This window comes from Nilaparvata lugens, chromosome 2, assembly GCF_014356525.2.
Source record: "Nilaparvata lugens isolate BPH chromosome 2, ASM1435652v1, whole genome shotgun sequence".
In the NCBI taxonomy this organism is placed as follows: domain Eukaryota; kingdom Metazoa; phylum Arthropoda; class Insecta; order Hemiptera; family Delphacidae; genus Nilaparvata; species Nilaparvata lugens.
The window spans coordinates 50,943,740-50,966,453 of NC_052505.1; the positions used below are offsets into that span (position 1 = coordinate 50,943,740).

The window sequence follows — 22,714 nt, forward strand, 5'->3', positions numbered from 1 at the left end:
GTTGAAAAAATAGAAGCAATAAAAGAGACCACTGACATTTTTGGCAGCCATTTTGTTTTCAAGGCTGTGATTTCGATTTATCAAAATTGTGTTCCTTATCATACTAGTCCTAACATAGAAATTGAGTCATTTTCCATGATTGTTACCCAAAAATGACCATGGAAGTCCATTTGCGCTAGGACTGCATGCATACTTGGTCAGCATCCTCGCTCGCCACCTTGGTTGGTCTTCTGTCTTCTGGTCTCATACTCATTGCAAAAAGAATGCCAGCCCGTCGTGTTGGTCAAGAGATTCTACCCTCAGTGTTGCAGAAAGGATACAACAGCAATAAATATTACTGTATAGAAGCCATTCAAATGTAGCCTAATTTATTTTCAGATCACACAACATGAATTTATTATTTTCTCAATTTTGTGTAGGAGTGCCACACAAATACAATTCAATTTCAATTCAGATCTTACTTAGATTAGAACACTCATAAGTATTTATATTCAGATCATAAAGATTTTGATTATAAATTTGATTAGTCATTACTAATCTGGAACTGATTTTTGTTCTGGCTTATTATGTTTTGGTGCTTCGATACCCCTGAGTTCATTAAGAACATCATCGATATGAGGATGGTCATCCCAAGCTTCATCGTTGAGGATTTCTGGATAGAGGCCGCGGTCCCGATAACGTATTGTGGGATGCAGAATGGGAGCCCTACGCCAAAACTTGGCCTTCCCAAGGTCATTCGAGTGCTTTATGGCGTACGACTCGTGCTACAGCAAAACAAAAAATGAATTATAGTTGACGCTTGAGCATCTACCAAACACATATCATAATCATTGCAATATTGGGACTTCAATTTTCCAATTGAACAAGCAATGCTGTATTCCCAATTAGTCCAGGCATTGAATGTTCGAAAAAGGTTGTAGAAGAAGAGTTCAGGATGCATTTTCTAACCCTACCCAATGTGCTAAGAGGGTCCATTCTCAAAGGTGCCATTTTTTGTATATCTCGGGAAATATTTATTTATTTATTTGAGATACATATGAGAGCACAAGGATAATATCCCATAATTGCTCTCTTAACACATAATACAAGTGAAACAATTTAAAAATGAATATTTAATACAAATATTGAAAGAAATGAAAAGTTTATGAAATTTTTACGAAAAGTCTTTCTGAAAAATATACATAACAGAAAATTTAAACACAATTTTAGATAGCAGAAGAAATAAACACAGCAAATAATAAAATGAAAATATGAAAATGAAATGAAATGAAAAAAAGTCTCTATGATTAAACAGAAGTCATTCTAGGAAGAGAGAGAAAAAAATAGTAACAAGAGAAAATAATTAAACACACAACTTAAGGAGTAGTAAAAAGCAAAGAGATCACTGTCACAGAAGACTTTCTCCAATCAAACTCCAACCATCAACGAGGGATTGACCTCAGCAACCCACTCCTCACCTCTCTCTCTGACCCAGCAAGCTGAACATTCAAACTCAATTTGTTCATCAATCTCTGCACTCTTATGAAAGGTGAGAAAAAATGGTGAGATCAAGAGATAAATCAATATGCATCTATGGACAAAACTATTTAGTACAAAATTGTAGCTTATAAAATTCACTGCAACATCTATTTGACAATTCTTCCTACATCTCTTACAGTATAGTTTTTGAGATATCCGGGCCTTGAGGTGTGATATTTTTGAAAAAAAACTTTTGCCTTAAAATTTGGTTCTCTTTTGGCCTTATACGGTTATGCTTGTTGAACTATTGATGAATAATCCATGCTGATCATGAACTTATAAAGCATTAAATTGTCCTCATTTTGATGTATAATTCCACAATTTCACACATTCACAGATCAACTGCATCATTGTTCATTTCTTATGAAATCATTTCATAATTTATCTTGCACAGATTTGCAAGATTTTCACACAATTCAAAGATGAACCATCTTTGGACAAAACCATTATTAACAAATAAAGCATGACAAAACCACATCTAAAACAGCACGAGAATGAGAGACTCTAGCTCTCTTTAAGGCTGCTTGGTACCTTTTTTTTTATTCAAATTGGATAATCTTTTCCAATTGTATTCTCAAGATCATTATAAGAGTGAGAAAAAGAGGCAACTGAAATTTTCAAGTGTTTTTAAGTGGTCTAATAAGCGAGTTAGGGGTAACTAGTTAAGCGAGTTACTGGTAGCCCAGTAGCTAGTTCAATTTTTTTTAGGCATTTTTCGTTTTTTTTTTTTTTGCTTTTTTTAAACTACATTATTTTCTTAATAAATTGACATAATTTTTTTTTAGTAGGACGATTCTACCCTATAGGAAATAATAAAATAAATGGATGTCATGACTAACTTTCTACACTTTTTGATGTTTGGAAAGGTAAAAAAATCTCAACTTCAACATTCCATATCTTTTGAAATAACCGCTCAACTTCTATGTATTTTATATCGATATGTTGATAGCTTCATTGTCGATATAACTAGTTGATAGATGATGTTCGATATTCAATAAGATTAGTTGATAATCGATCATTTGATGTTTGATACCAGTCCTGCTAATTTGTTGTTGTTGGTTTGTTGGTTATGTTTTTTCGTTAAATAAATTTCAGTTTTTAGTGAATTTATAGAGGAATTACACAATGCCACGATCAAAACCTACTTTCAAGAAGAGGAAATATCCATGGGAGAAAGGTATACCAGTGAAAAGTGTTGTTTCTAATGATACTTGTGCTAGCCCAAGTAGGCCTAGTACTTCTACAGAACTGCTTCCTCCAGTGAAAGATGAGTCTACTTCTAAAAAAAAACTTGGAGATGTATCTGAATCATATGATAGTGCATCTGATTCTCATTTTTGTTATGAAGTTTTGGACTTGGACAAACTCTTAGATGTGTTATACTCTATTGCTGTTTGTAAAAATTGCCATGGACCATTGTCTGCTGAAATTACAAAAAGACTGGTCTTGCCTTCCAGCTAGACTTTTTTTGCAAAGAATGTGGAGTGAAAACAAAATATTCAAGCTCTGACAATGTAGGAGATTCTACTTCCAAAGGTAATAAAGATCTCTTTGATATAAATGTGAGGTTATGTTTTGCACTTCGGTCTATTGGTAGGGGTGATAGTGCATCAAAGATGTTGTGTGGGATGATGAACTTGCCAAGCCCACCTACAAGAATGGAAAGGTATGTAGCTGTATTAGGTAATGCTACAAAAGAGATCTGTATGAAGAATATGAAAGAATCAATTGAAGTGGCTATAGAAATGAATGATAACAGCAGGGACTTGAGTGTAGCATTAGATGATTCATGGTAAAAGCATGGGTTCAAGTCATTGAATGGTGTAGTAACTGCTACATCTCTGGATACAGGAAAAGTGGTTGATGTTTCAATTCACAGTAAATATTGTAGGTGAAAGCAAAGTAGCAAGAACATTCATGAACAGAACTGTGTAGCAAATTACAAGGGAGTGAGTGGTGAGATGGAAGTGGAAGGAGCTAGGCAAATCTTTAATACATCATTATCTAGATACAATGTTAGGTATGTGAACTATCTTTGTGATGGCGACAGCAAAACCTTCAATGCTGTTGTTGCTGATAGCCCCTATGGTGATGACTGTGTAGTGACAAAGCTTGAATGTTATGGACATGTACAAAAACGTATGGGCACCCATCTGAGAAAAACTAAGGCAAAATCAAATTCTACAAAATTAGCAGATGGACGTGAGCTATCAGGAAAAACCGCCTTACTGAAAATGCTATGAAGGACATCACAACATATTATGGACTGGCAATAACAAGACATGTTGGGAGTTTTGAAAATATGAGGAAAGCAGTGTGGGCAGAATACTGCCACTTGAATCAACAAATGAAGTCCCACTTCACAACTTGTGCACAAAAGGGGAAAATGGCTGGTGTAAGTACTGGCAGGCATTAGAAAAGGGTGAGGAATATGACCACAGAAAGCATTTCCACCTTCCACCACCCATAATGGATGAGATAAAGCCAATATTCTATGACTTGAGCAAGCCTGAACTCCTGAAAAAGTGTCTTCATGGAAAAAATCAAAATCTGAACGAGTCTGTCAATGATGTTATTTGGACTAGGATACCAAAAAATGTGTTTGTGATTCTTCCAACACTTGAATTCGGGGTGTATGATGCTTCAACAGTGAGAACATCACCAAATGTAAGGTATATGAAGCAATGGGGATGAGAATAGGGACAAATTGTAAGAAAGCGCTTTGTAGATTAGATGAAGAACAAGTGCATAATGCTGAGAAAATTATTCATGAATTGTATCAAAAAGCTCAGAGAAGACACAACAAAGATAAAAGGAGGCTTGAGGAGATTGATGAGGCTTAATAGGATCCAGATGAGCCATCATATGCAGCAGGACACTATTAAAACTCTCTGTAAGTGGATTTCCATGTAACAGTACATTTTGTATCGCACTTCTCGAAAAACTTGTTTTTTCAACTTTAGGAACACTTTTCTCAAGTACCAGCTGAGATATCAACTTTTTTTTAATTTGTTTGTATTCTCAAGCTGAATTGATGGATAAATAGGTTTCATGATAGATTGCATAGTTTACTCTTAGTTGAATTTTTCAGAGAAAAAAATTTGCATAATTGAATAACTTTTGAAAAAAATCATTATAATTCAGCTGAGCAACTTATAATAGAATCTATATATCCATAGATAGAGAAAATAATAAGGAAAAAAATGGTGAAAGATTTGATTGAATATCTATATTCGTTGATGAGTTATGTGTTCCTGAATTGGACCAATTTAACATTGCGAACATAGGCCTTAAGGGATCCCCTTATACGATTATGCTTGTTGAACTATTGATGAATGATCCATGCTGATCATGAACTTATAAAGCATGAAATTGTCCTCATTTTGATGTATAATTCCACAATTTCACACATTTCACAGATCAACCGCATCATTGTTTATCTTTTATGAAATCATTTCATAATAATTCATCTTGCACAGATTTGCAAGATCTCCACACAATTCAAGCTCTAATGAACCATCTTTGGACAAAACCATTCTTAACAAATAAAGCATGACAAAACCATATCTAAAACGGCACGAAAATGAAAGACTCTAGCTCTCTTCAAGGCTGTTTGGTACCTTTTTTTATTTAATCTTCTCCAATTTAATTCTCAAGATCATTATAAGAGTGAGAAAAAGTGGCAACTGAAATTTTCAAGTGTTTTTAAGTGGTCTAAAAAGCGAGTTAGGGGTTGTTGAAGTGCTAACTCCGTATTCTTTCCAGTTCATAAACGGTTTCGAATTTTCAATATTGGAGTTTTTTTCCAGTAAATCATTGGCTTTGTTCTTATAGGAGTTTTTTCAGTAAATCATTGGCTTTGCTCTTATAGGCGTTTTTTCGTGATTGATGCCAAAATAAACGAATAACAAAAGTTATTGAATTACAAAAAATGTTACTTTTTTATTTATGAACGATATGGGGAATAAATTTGTTAGATCAGAATAATACATTTTTTTAATTTTAGAGAGAAGTTCTGTTAATATAGTCCAAACAGTTTATGATCTGGAGAGTAAACAGAGTTACCACTTCAACAACCCATAACTTGCTTATTAAACCACTTAAAAACACTCAAAAATCTCAGTTGCCACTTTTTCTCACTCTTATAATGATATAGTTATAATATTTCAATAATTATATTAAAAGATTATCCAATTTGAAAAAAATGTACAGAACAGCCTCAACTAAAACTTGTATTTGACCTTCAATACACTGCTACTGTTGCCCACATAGAATAAATATGGGGCCCTAATAACAATATACCAGTGCATTTATCTATTATATGTATCTGGATGTATTTACCTATCAACGTTTTGGTGAGAGCTACTCTCATTTATCAGGAATTGACAAATACGAGCACCCTTTATGAAATCTTTTGCAATTTTTTTAATGACAATTCCTAGTAAGTGATGTTCGCCATTCTCATTCACTTACATGAAAATGTCATTAATATGTTGGAACATGTTGTGAATGAAGGTACTTGGATTTTTTTTATTTCCTGATATTTACCTGGTTATAAATTGTACTAATACCTAGTGTTTCAATATTTTCAAACTTTGGGTTGCGTCCTCAATGAGCAGATGATAGTGACACAGAGGGCACTGGGCACCAACCTTTTTGCTGCCTGCCACTAAGTGACTTGGAGGTAAGTGGTTGTATGATACAATGCGAGAGCCGCGTGCATTGCGTTTTTGCTGTGGATGTGAGGCTCCTTTGAAATATTGCTTTGTCGTCGCCATTGGCACTAAGAAATGCAAACCAAACGTATCATTGATCGTATGCCCCTGCGGTAGGTCTGCCCACCTACATAAAAAAATTTATTATCTCCATCATTATTTATTCCGAGAATAGTCTTACTGCTAAGCCTTGATACAGCAGTGTCTTCAATGCAAAAAAGTAAATACAATTAATTCATTACAACACATTTGATAATTTGATCATTCATTCAAATTAAAATAAACAGTTACACATGGATTGAATGAGGCAATTAGAGAGAAGGTGAGTGTTGGTAGGTATTGAGAGGAATGAGGGAGAGATATTTTATTGTTTTATTTATTGTGCAAGCGCATTTCATAAGCAGGCTGGCAGAGCTCAAATTGATAGATAACAAGCAACTGACTATCAATAATATAAGGTGCCAGCCAGTTATTATCATGTTCCATATGCAGCTTCAATATTATAAAGATTCTCATTCAATTCCATAATGAATGTATATTAAAAATGTGAATGTTTTGTAAAATTATGGTTAATAATTATTGTACCTCTCTTGAAAAAGCGTTCTTCAAATTTCCCTTTTGGCTCCACAACTTATTTTGTTTCGTGGAGATTCTTGCTTTGTTCCCATCTTTTGCAATAATTGAGGGTGCTTGTCCCTTATCACCAATAACTTTGGGAAGGGTTATCAGCCTAATCTTTTTTTGGCAACGTCATCCCTCTGATGACTTGCAATGGAGCTCGGCTGGCTTTGTTCACTCTTCTCCAGACTCTTGTTGTATGCAATAGTGTGTGGTTGTGCAATTATTAAACCTGACTGTGATACATTAGAAATTACAAACTAAACCATGATGTATTAGTGCATGCGATATGAAAAGTCTGATGCCAAAAACCTGAAGTAAAGAATCGTTGTAAAGAATCGATTGAAGTTTCAAGGACTCTAGCCTTTTTCTAAATTTGTTTTGATGTCACATACTTTTCAATGATCTTCCTATGTAGAATTCCATGATGTGGTCCTTCAGGAATCTTATATCTTTTATATTGTAAAGATATATAATAGATATTATTGGGGATTATAAGTGGTGTAACATACACCCCTGCTACCCCCGCAGCATGGGGGATACTGGGTCCCTAGGGGGCCTGGGCTAGGGCCCTGATAATATGTGGGCTAATATAGGTTTTCTGAAAAAAAAGAATTACCCGGTCAGGGTTAATATTATATATTGCATACTTTAAACAATTAATCCAAGTTGCTCGGCAGCTTTTGTGGTGATGATGGATCTCATGGAGCCACAATCTAGAACGGCGCGCAGGAAATGTTGTTGATTGTACTGGTTAATGTCAGCAACTATAGCTGTGCCTAACAGGGCAGAGGCATGAATGACCTTAACTTGAGCACAGCCACTGAAAACGTCTGGAGCGGTGGCAGAGGACACAGGAGTCATAACGGCGCTGGTTGAGATTGGCGGTGGCCTGACAGGTGCAGCAATATTACTGGCCACAGGCGGTGATGCAGCAGGCGGAATGTAGCTAGTAGATATTGCAGAAGAGACAGCAGCCGAGGGCGGTGTAACAATAGAAGAGTCGTGATTGTAAATACTTACAGCATTGGTTGAGTGCACATTACCAGGAGCAGTGGAAGACAGTGAACCATAAGTGGCCGACGGCTTTTGCATAGCAGTTCCGGTTGGCAGTTGACAGTGACAGCTTGAGAATACTGGACAACCTGACGGTGGCATCAATGAGCAGGCATCAATAAAGCAGTGTGGTTGTAATCAGAGCAGGCGTTCCATTTCTCAGTGGCTAATAATGAATGAGGATTATTAGCATTATTACAGAGCAGCATGTGATGATGCATAGATCCACAATTTTTGCAACAGATGGTCGAATTGCAATTAACTTTTAGAGGCGATCCCAAACACACAAAACATCTTTTGTTCTGCCTCACGATTAGTAGACGCTTAGCAACTGTTTCTTGCTTGAACTGGTCACATTTATATAGTTGATGATTGGCCTTGCATATCACACAGTTGTGACCACTGCTGCGGGTAAGACTCTGAACATTACCAGGTTGACTCTTCATAGCATAACTAGAACAAGTGGGTTCTGATTTCACAGCAGAAGGTTGCACATACTGGATTCTAGCATTGATAATCTGCTCCTCAATGCTAGTGAGGCTAGTTACCTCCAGACATTTTTCTTGATTGGCAACAAAACTCATTAATCCATCAAATGTAGGCAATTGATCATTAGGAATGAAACTCAAACTCAAACTCAAATTCAAACTCAGCTCAAATATGCAGCGGTAATTTTGGTAGACAGAGCATTGTAATCAGAAAATCAGCTTGATCAATCTTCATATTAAATAAGGATCTTTTGGCTGATCCTAGCTCAATTGAAAAATTTCTTCAATGTCTCAGTAAGCAATGCGGATGGCTTGAATGAATTAGTTATATTATACAAGCAGAAGGCCCGATACCTAGCATTGTTGTAGCAGTTATGTAAACTATCATAGGCAGCTTGATAGCAATTTTCAGTGTTGGCCAGATTTTGAACAAGCATAAGTGCATCCCCAGTTGGGTAGGATGTCAACAAATGATATTTTGCCTCATCAGAGTACTCTTGACTTGAATGCACTACTGCATCAAAAACTTTCTTGAAAGAATTCCACTCATTGGGTTCTCCAGCAAACCTGGGAATTTGCAATTGAGGCTTTACAAATGCATTAATAGCAGAAAAACTTGTAGTGGTACTTACTTGAGCGGTCTTGGCTTCCACTAATTTGATTTGGTCAAATATTTATTGAAACTGTGCGGTCAACTCCGTGAAATCTAAAACTTGTGCTGGTATTAAATTGTTTTGGTCAATTTGTTCAAATTCTTCAACCAGTTTGTCAAACTTTTTATCTAAACCAAAGTAATATTCACTGCAACTCATGGGAATATTATCGTGATATTTTTCAAAAAGTGATAAAATGGATTGATTCAATCTTCTCAGTCTATTGAGCGGTGTACAGATTTCCATGTTGATTGTTACCGCCAATATAACTTCGGCAGTTTCCCTCTTATATCTGTCGGTAAGTTGGCTGTGTGTTTTGAATCAACCGCGCTCACCCATGGCCATCTAACATGCCACTGCCATCAGCCGCAATGATAGCGCCAAGCCCATTGTAGATGGCACTGCTCTCTCTCTCGGCTTGTTCCACTCCCTACTACTTCTTCGCCCATTTCCACTTTGTCAAGATGGCTTGTTCTAAAACGTGCACTAACGCTACCAATTTTTCCTCCCTTTGAAAGAACTTATAAATGTACGACCTCTTCGCTGCGACATGGGCCCATGTTTTCCCCCCAGCCAGTGCAAGTGATTTCTTATTACAATAACATGCTACCGCCTACCCGAACGAGAAAACCGCTGTTACAGTCCACTGCGAACCCGCCATCCTTGTATGAGAAGCTTCTTAAAGGTAACGACTTTATTTTGAGCTACTAAGTAACGTGATTTGAAGCCCATTACATTGGCTCTAACACGATTCTGGTCCAACCGAGCCGCATGAAATTATTACGATCGACCTATGGATGAATCTTCAATTATTTTCGCATTCTTCGAATTTCTCAAGGTTGAGGTTAGATGAATCGAATCAGTAGCGTGCAAGCATCGACTATCGAAATATCGATCATTAACCGTCATCAATCATCGAGATATCGACTATCGACTATCGATTTTACTGAAACATCGACCTAGCCTCAAAATTTTGTTTACAAAATTATTTTTTGAACTGTTTTTGAATGTTATTTCGCTGAAATGGCCGAGGTACTCTTGCTCAACAAGCTAAAACGCACTCAGCTGTCGCTTTGCGCTTTAGCCAACAAATATGAATTTGAAATACTGATAAAATTATGCGATTATTATTTGGACTTAAACAAAAAATTTGAAAAATTAGCTGATGATTTTAACAACCTACAATGTGATGAAATGCCTTTAGCTACTTTGACCGAATTCGATAACGTTCAAAAGGAATTTCAAGACACTTTTGATCAAATTAAATTAAAAGAAGAAGTAAATACCTGCACTCCTACTGAATCTAAAGCGTCAAATTTTATCAAGCCGCAATTGTCCATCCCAGTATTCTCTGGAGACATGGAGCAATGGGCTTCCTTTAAAAACGTATTTGAAGCAGCTGTACATAATTGCAAAGACTTTTCAAATGATGAAAAATACTATCTACTTGTATCCTATTTATGTGGAGACGCCTTGTGCTTAGTTCAAAACTTTGCTGACACTGAAAATGCATACAAGCTTGCCTTCGAAAGTTTGCATAACCGATATGACAACAAACGCTATCGAGCTTATGCCTTATACAGCAAAATCACAAACTTTCAGCCGAAGGGCAGTCTTGTTGAAGTACTTAGACATTTTGCCATTGAATTAGGCTCAGCTAAGCAATCACTATTTAATTTGAAATTGAACCATGCTGATTTCTTAATAACAATGATTTGCCTTCAGAAATTGCCTAACGCTGTAAGAGCCAAATTTGAGAATTCTTTGGGCCCTGACGACTTACCTGCTTTTGACCACCTGATGAAATTCATTTCCAACCAAGAAAAATCGCTGGAGGTAACCGCCATCAATGAGGTGAGTGAACAGTTATCTAGTGCTAGTTACACCGCTATACCAACCGCAAAAGTGAAGACTGAAGATCATTCACAAGTAGTAAAACCGCAATTTACTGAAAACAAAAGTGGCAGCAATCTGTGTGTACTATGCAACATTCCTCATCCATTGTACAAATGTGAGCGCTTTAGGAAGGAACCTATCAACAAACGAATGGATATTGTCAAGCAAAACCGCAGATGCTTCGGATGCCTCGGGTCCCACCTCAAAGCCAAATGCAATTCACTGTCCTCTTGTCGTGCATGTAAATCAATCCATCACCATACCCTGCTATGCAAAAATAATGAGAGTTCACAATCCTTTTCAATTGCTGAACGCCGACCAGATCGCTACCCTTCTGGCTCTCATAATAGGCCTACCATATCTAGTTACCAACCAGCTTCCACCTCTGGAGGTGCTTGCTGTCGCTCCCCGCCACCAGGATTTGAACCAATGTCAACACAGCGGTTTACCGATGACATACACTCATCACAATATGTAAGTAATTCATGTTGTACCGATTCGAGAATCCCGCAAAACACGGCCAGTCCCTCACGGTCTTCTTCGTCACCTTTTGGCACAGCGCCTGTGACCAATATCTCAACCCCAACCCGCAGTTCATCCACCGGCATGCCGGACACCTTCAGTGGCTGTGCACAAGTGAAAGCTGTACACGCTTCTGCTTTACTGGGCACCGCTATCGTTGCTGTTGTTGATCAATACAACCGATCACAATTACTACGTGCTGTATTGGATTGTGGCTCCATGAGATCGATTATCACTACCCGAGCTGCCCAGCAACTTGGTATCACCATCATGCCCGCACGCATTCAGATTAATGGTATCTCTGAACAAGCGACCGCTGTAAAAGGTACCACTCATTTGACACTGCTATCTCGACCGCAGTTTAACACCTTTCTCCAAACTGAAGCCCTTGTCTTAGAGCAAATAGCTGGTGACCTACCCGCTTTTCCAATCAGCAGTGAGCTCAAAACCTCACTTTCACATTTGGATCTCGCTGACCCTGGTTTTGACCAACCCAATAGGATAGACCTCTTGATTGGAGCTGACATTTATCCTAATGTATTTGTTTCTTCCGCCAATGCTATTATACCAGGAAATCCCGCTGCCTTCGCCACTATATTTGGCTATGTTCTGAGTGGAAAGCTAAATATTGAGGACTCGCCTGATCCGCTTCATCAGATGCAACTTATCTGCACCATGTTTGCCCGCGAAGAACCGCTTGCTGAGGTCATGAACAAGTTTTGGGAGACTGAAGATGTCCAAATAAATGCGAAACTCTTATCACCTGAAGATGAACTCTGTGAACAGCTCTATGAGTCCACTACCTACCGCAATGATGAAGGCAGATATGTAGTCGCACTCCCCTTCAAGCCTAGCGCGCCTGTTCTTGTTTCAAACCGCAAGCAAGCTTATCGAAGTCACCTTGGATTATTAAAACGCTTGGAAAATTCTTCGGAACTAAAGAAGAAATACGACAACTTCATGACAGAATATCATGAGCTTGGCCATTTGGAACTTGCCAAATCCGCTTCTGACTATGTGATTCCACACCATGCAGTTTTTAAAAATAAGGACCCCACTCAGAAAATCAGGGTGGTGTTTAATGCTTCCAGCAAGGATACCAATGGGCATTCACTAAATGAGAATTTGTTACCAGGGCCAAAACTGCAGTCCAATATTATTCAAGTATTGACCAAATTCCGCACTTACAAGTACATTGTCCTTTCTGATTGCAAGCAGATGTATCGCCAGATTTTGTTAAGGCCTGAAGACTGCCGTCACCAACATGTTTTTTGGAAACCTAATTATCATGAACCTGCAAAAGAATTTGAACTTAAAACCGTAACCTATGGGCTTACTTCCAGTGCTTATTTAGCGCAACGCACATTGCAACAACTTGTCAAGGATGAAGGAGAAGCATTCCCTCTGGCAAGTAAAGTTTTAACAAGTCAAACTTATGTTGATGACCTGCTGGGAGGAAGTAACAATTTTTCTGAAGCACAAACGCTTATTTCTGAACTGATTGAGTTATTGTCGCTTGGCTCCTTTGAACTTCGGAAATGGAACTCTAATACTCCTGAATTGATCGCTAACTTGCCTGCAGAATTTTTGGAAAATCAAGATTGTATGTTTGATGACAACGCTACTGCAAAAGTTCTTGGAATTGTCTACAGCCCGCTCGCGGACAACTTTCGCTATTTCATTTCTCCTTTTAATGGGCAAATCACTAGAAGAACCGTTCTATCATTCATCGCTCGAGTCTACGACCCCCTTGGGTGGCTCACTCCTCTCATAATGCTGTTCAAGCTATTCATGCACACGCTGTGGTCTCAGCAATTAGCTTGGGACACTGAGGTTCCAGCCTCACTTCGAGCTCATTGGGAGCTGATTACCGCTGAAATTTCCCGTTTGGACAATGTTGTAATCCCACGTTTACTCGCCTGTAACCGCTCTACTACCCAGCTGCTTGGATTCGCCGATGCCTCCAAAAAGGGGTTTGCTGCTTGTATATATATTCATAAAGAGACTGAAAATAGATATGTTAACTGCCGTCTCATAGCCGCCAAAAGTCATGTCGCCCCGCTGAAAACTATGACAATTCCACGCCTGGAATTGATGGGTTGTTTGCTGCTTGCTCGTTTACTATCCGCCATCTTACCTACGCTGTCCGAATATGATTTACAAGAAATTCGACTCTACACCGATTCCAAGACTGCCTTGGATTGGATCAACACACCCACATACAAATTGCAGATTTTTGTTGCCAACAGAGTACAGCAAATTACTCAGTTAACAAAACTTGAGTCATGGCATCACGTTACTTCTGCTAACAACTGTGCAGATATTGCTTCGAGAGGCTTGACTCCCGCTGAAATCGTCTCCTGCCATGATTGGTGGCACACTACCAATGCGTTTCGTTGTCTCGCCACTGACTTTCCCGTGTCCAATCATCTTGTTTCCAACATTGTACCTGAGATGAAAACTAACCCGCTGTACATTCTCGCTACTGTTGAAGAACCAATTGAGAATCGTTTGTATACCGCTATAGAACGTGTATCCAAATTTGGAAAGCTATGTCGTATTTTTGTCTACATACTAAGATTTGTCAACCGCATCAAACCAGCCCGTTATGAATATCGCTGCAAAATAGTCAAACAGATTGAAACCTGTGAAACGCCTGCCTCAATTGACACCACCGCCTGTGAAGCTGAAATAGCTAGAAAACTCATTGTTCATGTTGTGCAACGGGATAAATTCAGAAGGAAATAACAGAGTTGAAAGCTGGAAAATGTCCTAAGCATCTACTAACGTTGCAACCGTACATTGATGATTACGATTTGATACGCTTATCTGGTCGTCTTGAGCATGCTCCGATTTCTAGTGAAGCTAGAAATCCATTATTGCTGCCGAAAAATGAGCATGTATCCTCACTCATCATTCGACACATACATCTTCAAAATTGTCATGCCAGTCCCCGCACCACACAAGCAGCTGTTTGCCAACAGTATTGGATAATCTCTGCCCGCAATCAAGTTCGCCGCATAATACATCAATGTGTCATTTGTAACCGCTTTTGCCGCACCAACCTACAGCAACGTATGGCCCCGCTACCTGCTGAACGAGTCACCGCCAATAGACCATTCAATTTAACTGGCTTGGACTTTGCTGGTCCTTTCTCATGCAAAACATCTTTATTGAAACGCACACAAACAACAAAAGGTTATCTGTGCATATTTGTATGTTTGACCACCAAAGCTACTCATCTAGAGTTCCTGTCCTCGATGTCTGTCAACAACTTCATCGCCGCTCTACACCGATTTATTGCCCGCAGAGGTGCGCCGCACACTCTGTTTTCAGACAATGCTAAGACTTTCACATCCGCCGCAAGAAAAATGTATGAGTTAGAAAAACTCTTGAAGACGATGCCCTCTGAAGTGAAGTGCTTTCTGTCTAACTACGGCATAAACTGGAAATTCATTCCCCCTTATGCTCCGCATCAAGGAGGCATATGAGAAGCCGCCGTCAAATCCGCCAAAACACTGCTACACCGCTGTATTGGGGACACAGCTCTTACATACGAAGAGTATGACACCATTTTCGTTAGAATTGAAAGTATTCTAAATAGTCGACCGCTCACAGAATTGTCCTCTGAACCTGCTGAAGCTGCCTCCGTGCTCACTCCCGGGCACTTCTCAATTGGTAGACCTCTTACCGCACCACCGCAACCCATAGAGACGAAGGAACTATTGGTCGTACGCCGCTGGAGACTTACAAACCAAATGACCCAATATTTCTGGAATCGCTGGTCCAAGGAGTACCTATGCACCTTGATCAATCGCACAAAATGGAAAACCGCTGAAAGAAACTTGCAACTTAACGATTTGGTCATAATCAAATCTGTCAACACCTCTCCTCTCAGCTGGCCGTTAGGCAGGATTATTGCGCTACACCCTGGTAAAGATGGACTAGTACGTGTAGTCACTATCAAATGCGCATCTGGGAACATTGTTCGAGACATACGCAAAGTTCACCGCATCATTTGAAACCTTCTACAAGTTACCGCACACACCACATGAAGACCGCCACGCTCACATCCATGAGGATTGTTATTGTCTACACCGCTGCTACTGTCTACACCGCCATTCCTGTCTACACTGCTGTTTCTGTCTACACCGCTGCTCCTAGGTACACCACTGTTCCTGTCTGCGCCACCTTTCTGGTCATTTGTGCAACGCTCTCACTGTGTATTGTCACCGACCCGCTGGAGATTGTTTCCACCGCTATGAAAAACTGTTCGTTTTTGAGGGGGGGGTATGTTACCGCCAATATAACTTCGGCAGTTTCCCTCTTATATCTGTCGGTAAGTTGGCTGTGTGTTTTGTATCAACCGCGCTCACCCATGGCCATCTAACATGCCACTGCCATCAGCCGCAATGATAGCGCCAAGCCCATTGTAGATGGCACTGCTCTCTCTCTCGGCTTGTTCCACTCCCCACTACTTCTTCGCCCGTTTCCGCTTTGTCAAGATGGCTTGTTCTAAAACGTGCACTAACGCTACCAATTTTTCCTCCCTTTGAAAGAACTTATAAATGTACGACCTCTTCGCTGCGACATGGGCCCATGTTTTCCCCCCAGCCAGTGCAAGTGATTTCTTATTACAATAACATGCTACCGCCTACCCGAACGAGAAAACCGCTGTTACAGTCCACTGCGAACCCGCCATCCTTGTACGAGAAGCTTCTTAAAGGTAACGACTTTATTTTGAGCTACTAAGTAACGTGATTTGAAGCCCATTACATTGGCTCTAACATTGATATAATATGTAGATACTTGCAGTAACACTTCAAAAAATAGGTTATGTTGATGTACTGACGATAATAATTATTGACGATGTACATAGCTAGTTCATTCAATAATCACAATTGATACTCTGATGTCGATAGCAAGCTCATTCAATAGTTACAATCGATACTCTGTGAATAATCGATAGTTGATATTCATTGTTCAAATGGACATCTAACCTCAAACTTCTTCAACTTGATGCGTAATTTTTTATACTCACAGTCGTTTTATACGTATCCATAGGTCTCTAGGTTCAGTTTTATCATGGCTCAGAGGATCAGGATTTTTGTTATGGCCACTGAGGTGGGTGCAATAACAAATTACCTAGTAGCTTCTACTGGTGGAGCCAGGTTGGACTGAGTGAACACAAATTGAAACGAATACACTTTTATTAATAATAGGAGGACCAGACCAACAATAAGTTGATCAAATGAATTACTCAAACCAATAAATCAAGTTCAATACAACAAAGCGGTTCATTCAGTGGTTCAGTTCCTCTCAAATTTTGTTACTGTGTGCACATGTCAACGGGTCCGCTGAATTTGATGAATGAAAAGTTATTTAAGTGAGTTGTGTTTGTGATAGTGTTATGGCCATAGAGGTGGGCGCAATAACAAATTACTTAGTAGCTTCTACTGGTGGAGCCAGGTTGGACTGAGTGAACACAAATTGAAATGAATACACTTTCATTAAAAATCGGAGGACCAGACCAACAATAAGTTGATCAAATGAATTACTCAAACCAATGAATCAAGTTCAATACAACAAAGTGGTGTAAAACAAAGTCTTTCATACAAAGGCGGGAATCTCACTACACGGGGTGGAAGCACAACTTGCTTAGTTCTATACTGTCTTTATGAATTATACTCAACAATAATAAGTCTCAGATTGATATTGAAGCGGTATCACAGTAATAAAACACTTGGAGCGGATTAATCTTGTAGAGAATCAACATGAATGTAACTTGGAGCAGGAAAACGACACGAGATGTAGCAGGAAGCGGGATTGACTTTACACTGTGTTCTGACTCTGAGTGAACGATGACTCGAGAGCGACTTTTTCAAAGAAGAATGGTTCCTTGGCGAACAATAGTTCAAATAGCTCTGTAGGAACTAGAGGCAGCGCTCGTAGTGGTTACTTACCGCAACTGGTTGGCGGTAACAGATTGTTGCATAGTTGGTTCCAGTTTTTATTTACTGTATTACGGTGAACAAATTATTACTTCATACTCAATTCTATTGGTCTATCTCTATCATTCAATACATGCTTTAGTGATGTGATATTTGCATCTCAAAAAGCAAGACAACAGAATAACTTAAAAGTATAAATCCTACAACTCAAAGGTAGGCTACTATTTCTTCTGAACATTTTTCAAATTGTTCTTAAATTTTAAACTGTTTAAATTGTAAATAGAATAAATTTAAAGTATAAATCCTACAACTCAGAGGTAGGCTACTATTTCTTCTGAACATTTTAAAAATTGTTCTTAAATTGTAAATTGTTTGAATTGTGAAGAGAATAAATTAAAAGTATAAATCATACAACTCAAAGGTAGGCTACTATTCCTTCTGAACATTTTTTTTCCAAATCAATAAAATAAATAATATTATCAATTGAACTCTAATTTAAAACCTTGAAAAATTAAAACTTCTTACTAAAACCTAAATGTTGAGGTTTATGTCCAGGCACGTTACATTTGTATAAGTTTAAGCGTGAACAAGAAATCAGAATACAAATATGTGAGAAAATAGACATGTGGGAGAAAGAACCAAAAACTTCTTACTAAAACCTAAATGTTTAGGTTTATGTCTAGGCACGTTACATTTGTATAAGTTTAAGCGTGAACAAGAAATCAGAATACAAATATGTGAGAAAATAGACATGTGGGAGAAAGAACCAAGGTGCTACTGTACCGAGAAAGCAGTGATTGCAGAACTAGGAGGCTTGTAGGAGACATCAAATCAAAGGTTTTTATATACTATTATCTTTATTATTTTAATAATTCATGAATCTTAAGACTAGATACTACTCACTAACTCTAGTTCTAGCTCTAAAGGTTGGATTCTATATTTGTAGCTTAAAACATAATTCTTGACTTAAATTGTAGATTTCAATGGAGAACAAGTTTTATTTTTTCAACTAAGTTATGTAATTTACTCATGAAAGGTGTACGTTCACATTAGAGTTTAATGCTTGGGATTAAAGGGAGAAGGGGGCTGGAGAGAGGTGGTATGATTTTAGAAGAGGGGCCCGGATTTTTTTTTTTGCCGGGGGGCAACGTTACGCCACTGGGGGTTATTGATATTTGATAATATTTAGATAGTGTTTCACTTGGAGTTTTCTGAATTCTATGTTGATCTTTCTTTCAAATATTTATTGTTATTTATGATTGAATTCTGAGAAATATTTCAGTTCAATTTCAATTTCAATTCTTCTTTCTGAAATCAGAGTCCTTCAAGCTTCTTATGATTCAATCTAAAACATTTTCAATGTGGAGCAGACAGAGTAGGCTACTTATCTGTATCGGAGATAACTTTCTAAATTTATTAATTCTATTTTCGGTTTCCATGATGCAATTTAATTTTTGTTCTATTAACTGTTGTATTTAACTGTTAAAGGCGACCATATATTCCACATCTTCTCTCTATTTCGTTGTCTTTTTTGTCATTTCTGGATTCCCATTCTCTAGCACTAAGTATGTTTATCAAGCATCGCTTTTTCAGTTATATTGTGTGTGTTTCTAAATTCTAAATTCCAAATCAACTTTCTAAATTCATAGCACAGCACATGTCAGAGCTTTGAACTTGGTCTATCAATGTCCATTCTTTGGGAAGAATATTCAAAATATCCTTCCCAGTAACTCTCTACCAAAACTTCAATTTCATTTATTCAACTGAAGATTTGTTTACTAATGGAAAATGTTGTAGAAGTTCATTATGAAAATTCAAAGATTGAAACATGAGATGAATAAAGTGATATAGTTATGTAAGGAAATGAAGAAAAAAAATATTGATTATTGAAATGGAATAGGCTAATAGTGGATCAGGGTAGTCAACCTTCGGCAATATACAACAGTAATGCAGTGTATTTTTGAAATAACATGAGTTTATATACTACAACAAGCAGGGCACACGTTCTTGCTATGGGAATCGAAAGATACAATTATTTTTGTGGAATATTATTCATAATCCAAACTCAACCAAAATCGTTATAATCATTTTTGAGATCAATTTTTGTTTGTATAAAATTGCATGAATAGAACTTGAGAAAATATAGTCTTGCCACTGCCATAGATTTCTGTATCTGGAAAGGTGGTGTTCCCATCTCAATCAGCTTTATTGAATGGGAGAAGGGAAGAAGAATGTACATACTGTATAGTCCTGTCACTATACATTTTTGTGATTGCAATATAATTATTGTAGAGATTTCTGATTTTTTAATATATTCTATTATTTGGATACACAGAGGAGTCCAGAACCAATTTTTTAATGCAAAATTTCCTTTTGCTAGATACAAAGTGGCCCAAAAACCTCATATTTCCAGTTCATTTTCCAGTTTTTAGCTATTTCTGCAGAATCCAGTATGGTACAAAAAAATTTGCTCTGCCTTCTTTTTAGATTATGAAATTCTGAATAGAATGAGATCTTGAATTCTAAATAGAATTATATCATTCTGATCTGTCTATCTCCAATGAGAATAGGGTTATGATTTTTCAAAAAATTATGCCGAAGATATGCAGAAGATGGGCGGATGTACTGTGTTTTCCTTGCATTCCCTAGAATTCAGTTCAAAGTTTTCAAGAATCCCCCTCCTAGGGAGCACAACACCTTGTTGTGGTGGAGGGGCTTGCGTACTCCTATGACCCCAAGAGCTATGCCGGCGGTAGTGTAACTACCAGTAGGGCCTCCCAAGCTGGACAGGTCAAAGGGTAGGAGTCAGACGAAGAAGTGCTCCAAAGAAGACGTCGTTGGGCTAATCCCCCACACGTCGGATTACACTGGATTCAAAGTACATATTAAATAGCCTCGGACAGGACCGGAATTTTAGGAATAAGAAATTGGACAAGACACTAACTTGACTTACAATTTGGGAATTGGAATGTGCGCACCTTGACTGGAAAAGAAGTTGTAATAGTGGAGGAGATGAAAAAATACAAAATGAGTGTTTTGGGAATGAGTGAGATACGAAGGAGAGGATGTGGGGAGAGCCTTTCAATGGGTGATTTCAATGGAAGGATTGGAAATGACTATGAGCAGTGGCATGGCTGTATGGGAAAGCATGCTGGTGAGTCGATACTGAATGATAACGGAAAGCAAATTTTGGACTTTTGTATAGATCACTAATTGCTGATTGGGAATACATGGTTTATCCATAAGACCATACACAAAATCACTTTTGTAGCAAAAGGCAGAGACACCCAAAGCATCATCAACTATTTTCTTTACCCATCTGATTTGAGATATGCTGTCAAAGATGTTGAAGTTATAAGGGGTGCAGAGATTGATTCAGATCATAAACTACTGGTTGCCAACACTAGGTTCCAAAGGATAGCCACAATAAAGCAGAGGAAGTATGAAAGGGTCAAATGCAAGGAATTAAAAAGATTGGACAAACAAAATGAATTCCAGAAAGAAGTTGACAGAGAATTGGCTGCTAGTGAAACACAGACAGTAGAAGAAAATTTGTTCACAAACATCGAATTTCAATGGAAAGCAATTAAAGAGTCGCTACTAAGAGCCTCAATTAAAGTATGTTGCCAAAGAAAAGTTGGAAAATTCTAGAGAAGGAAGAAATGGTGATCGGAAGAAGTGAAACATAAAGTAAAGGACAAGAAGAAGGCATATAAAAAGTATATAAGATCTGGAAGGAATGAAGATTGGCTGACATACATACAGTGCAGAAATGATGCTGAAAGGGCTGTAAAGGAATCAGAGAGCAAGGCCTGGGAGGAGTTTGGAAATGAAGTAAACGAAAATTACAGATCCAATGTTAAGAAATTCTGGACAGTTTGCAAGTGTCTACGAGGAAAGTTTGGAAAACAGGCAAGATCTGTTAAGAATGAGGATGGAAAGATTATGTCATCCACTCAAGATGTACTGGAAACTTGGAGAAAATTCTTTGAGGGCAAGTATAATCAGGATGGGCATGATGAAGAAATGAATATGGATGTGAATGATAATGGAAATGAAGAGGACCAAATGAATGTGGAAATAACAAAGGATGAAGTTGAAGATGCCATTCAAAGATTAAAAAATGGAAAAGCAGCAGGTATCGATGATATTCAAGCTGAGTACCTAAAGGGGGTGAGAATCTGTTGAATAGCCTCACTAGATTGATACAGCAGGTATGGACCAAGAAAAGATTCCAGAAGAATGGAAACAAAATGTAATAATCCCACTGCACAAAAAAGGTAGCTCCTCCAACTGAGAGAACTACAGAGCAGTGTGCCTGTCATCAGTAGTACTTAAAGTGTACACATGCATTTTGGAGAAGAGACTTCGGAATGTGGTAGAGGAACAGATTGAGGAGGAACAATGTTCCTTTAGACCTGGCAGACAGACTCAGGATCATGTTTTCTCCAGGATCAGGTTTTCCTTGCATTCTTGGATCTCCGAGAAGCATTCGATACTGTGCCAAAAGAAGTAGTATGGGAAGCACTGGCTGCAAAAAATGTTCTCTTGAATTACAGTGCACAATGAAAAGTGTGTACAATGAGGTATTTGCAGTGGTTAGAGTTTGCAGACACGTTTCAAGACCTTTGCAAATGAAAAAGGGAATAAAGCAAGGTGACAGCTTGAGTCCACTAATTTTTATTGTCATAATGGATAAAATACATAAGATTTGCAAGCGGAGGACAGAAAGAACAATGGTGGGTCGTTGGAGCTTAAGGCCAATCTTGGTTCAAGCCATGTTGTTTGCTGATGACATAGTGCTGATTGCAGACTCAGAAAGAAAATTGAAAGAAGCTATAACTGAGTGGAATGAGGGAATAAAGAAGAAAAGAATGGAATTGAATGTAAATAAGAGTAAAGTGATGGTGGTAAATGGAAATGAGGGAGAAAGAGTGGTGATTGAAGTGGAGGAACATGTGGAATCATATGAGTATCTGGGAACAGTTATCAATGATGATGGAAAATTGGATAAAGAAATAAGAAATAGAATCTCTAAAGCTAGTTGGGTTTTCTATGGAACAAGAGAATGTATTTTTGGAGAGGAAAAGGTGAGTACCACAGTGAAGAAAAGAGTATACAGAAGCATCATAGAGCCCATAGTTTTATACGGAGTGGAAAGTTGGCCCTTAAAATCACAGCAAATGAGCAGAATTAGGGCAGTTGCAATGAAGTGCCTCAGAAGAATGGCGGGAAGAACGTTGAAAGATAGAATAAGAAGTGAACGGATCAGGGAGGAAATTGGAATGGAGGATATA

At 38.2% G+C, this 22,714-nt stretch overlaps 1 protein-coding gene across 2 annotated transcripts in view; it reads right to left on the reverse strand.

The window, feature by feature from the left end:
* Window positions 1-362: 362 nt before the first annotated feature.
* The window catches only part of LOC111057026 (esterase E4), a 302,990-nt gene continuing 280,638 nt past the window's right edge, over window positions 363-22,714 (reverse strand). For both annotated transcript variants that reach the window (XM_039421458.1, XM_039421459.1), the window contains 2 exons: window positions 6,171-6,360; window positions 363-764 (listed from right to left, as the gene is read on the reverse strand). In XM_039421458.1, coding sequence (XP_039277392.1) covers window positions 534-764; window positions 6,171-6,360 — 421 coding nt within the window. In that variant the 3' untranslated portion in view covers window positions 363-533. The remainder of the gene's footprint in view (window positions 765-6,170; window positions 6,361-22,714) is intronic.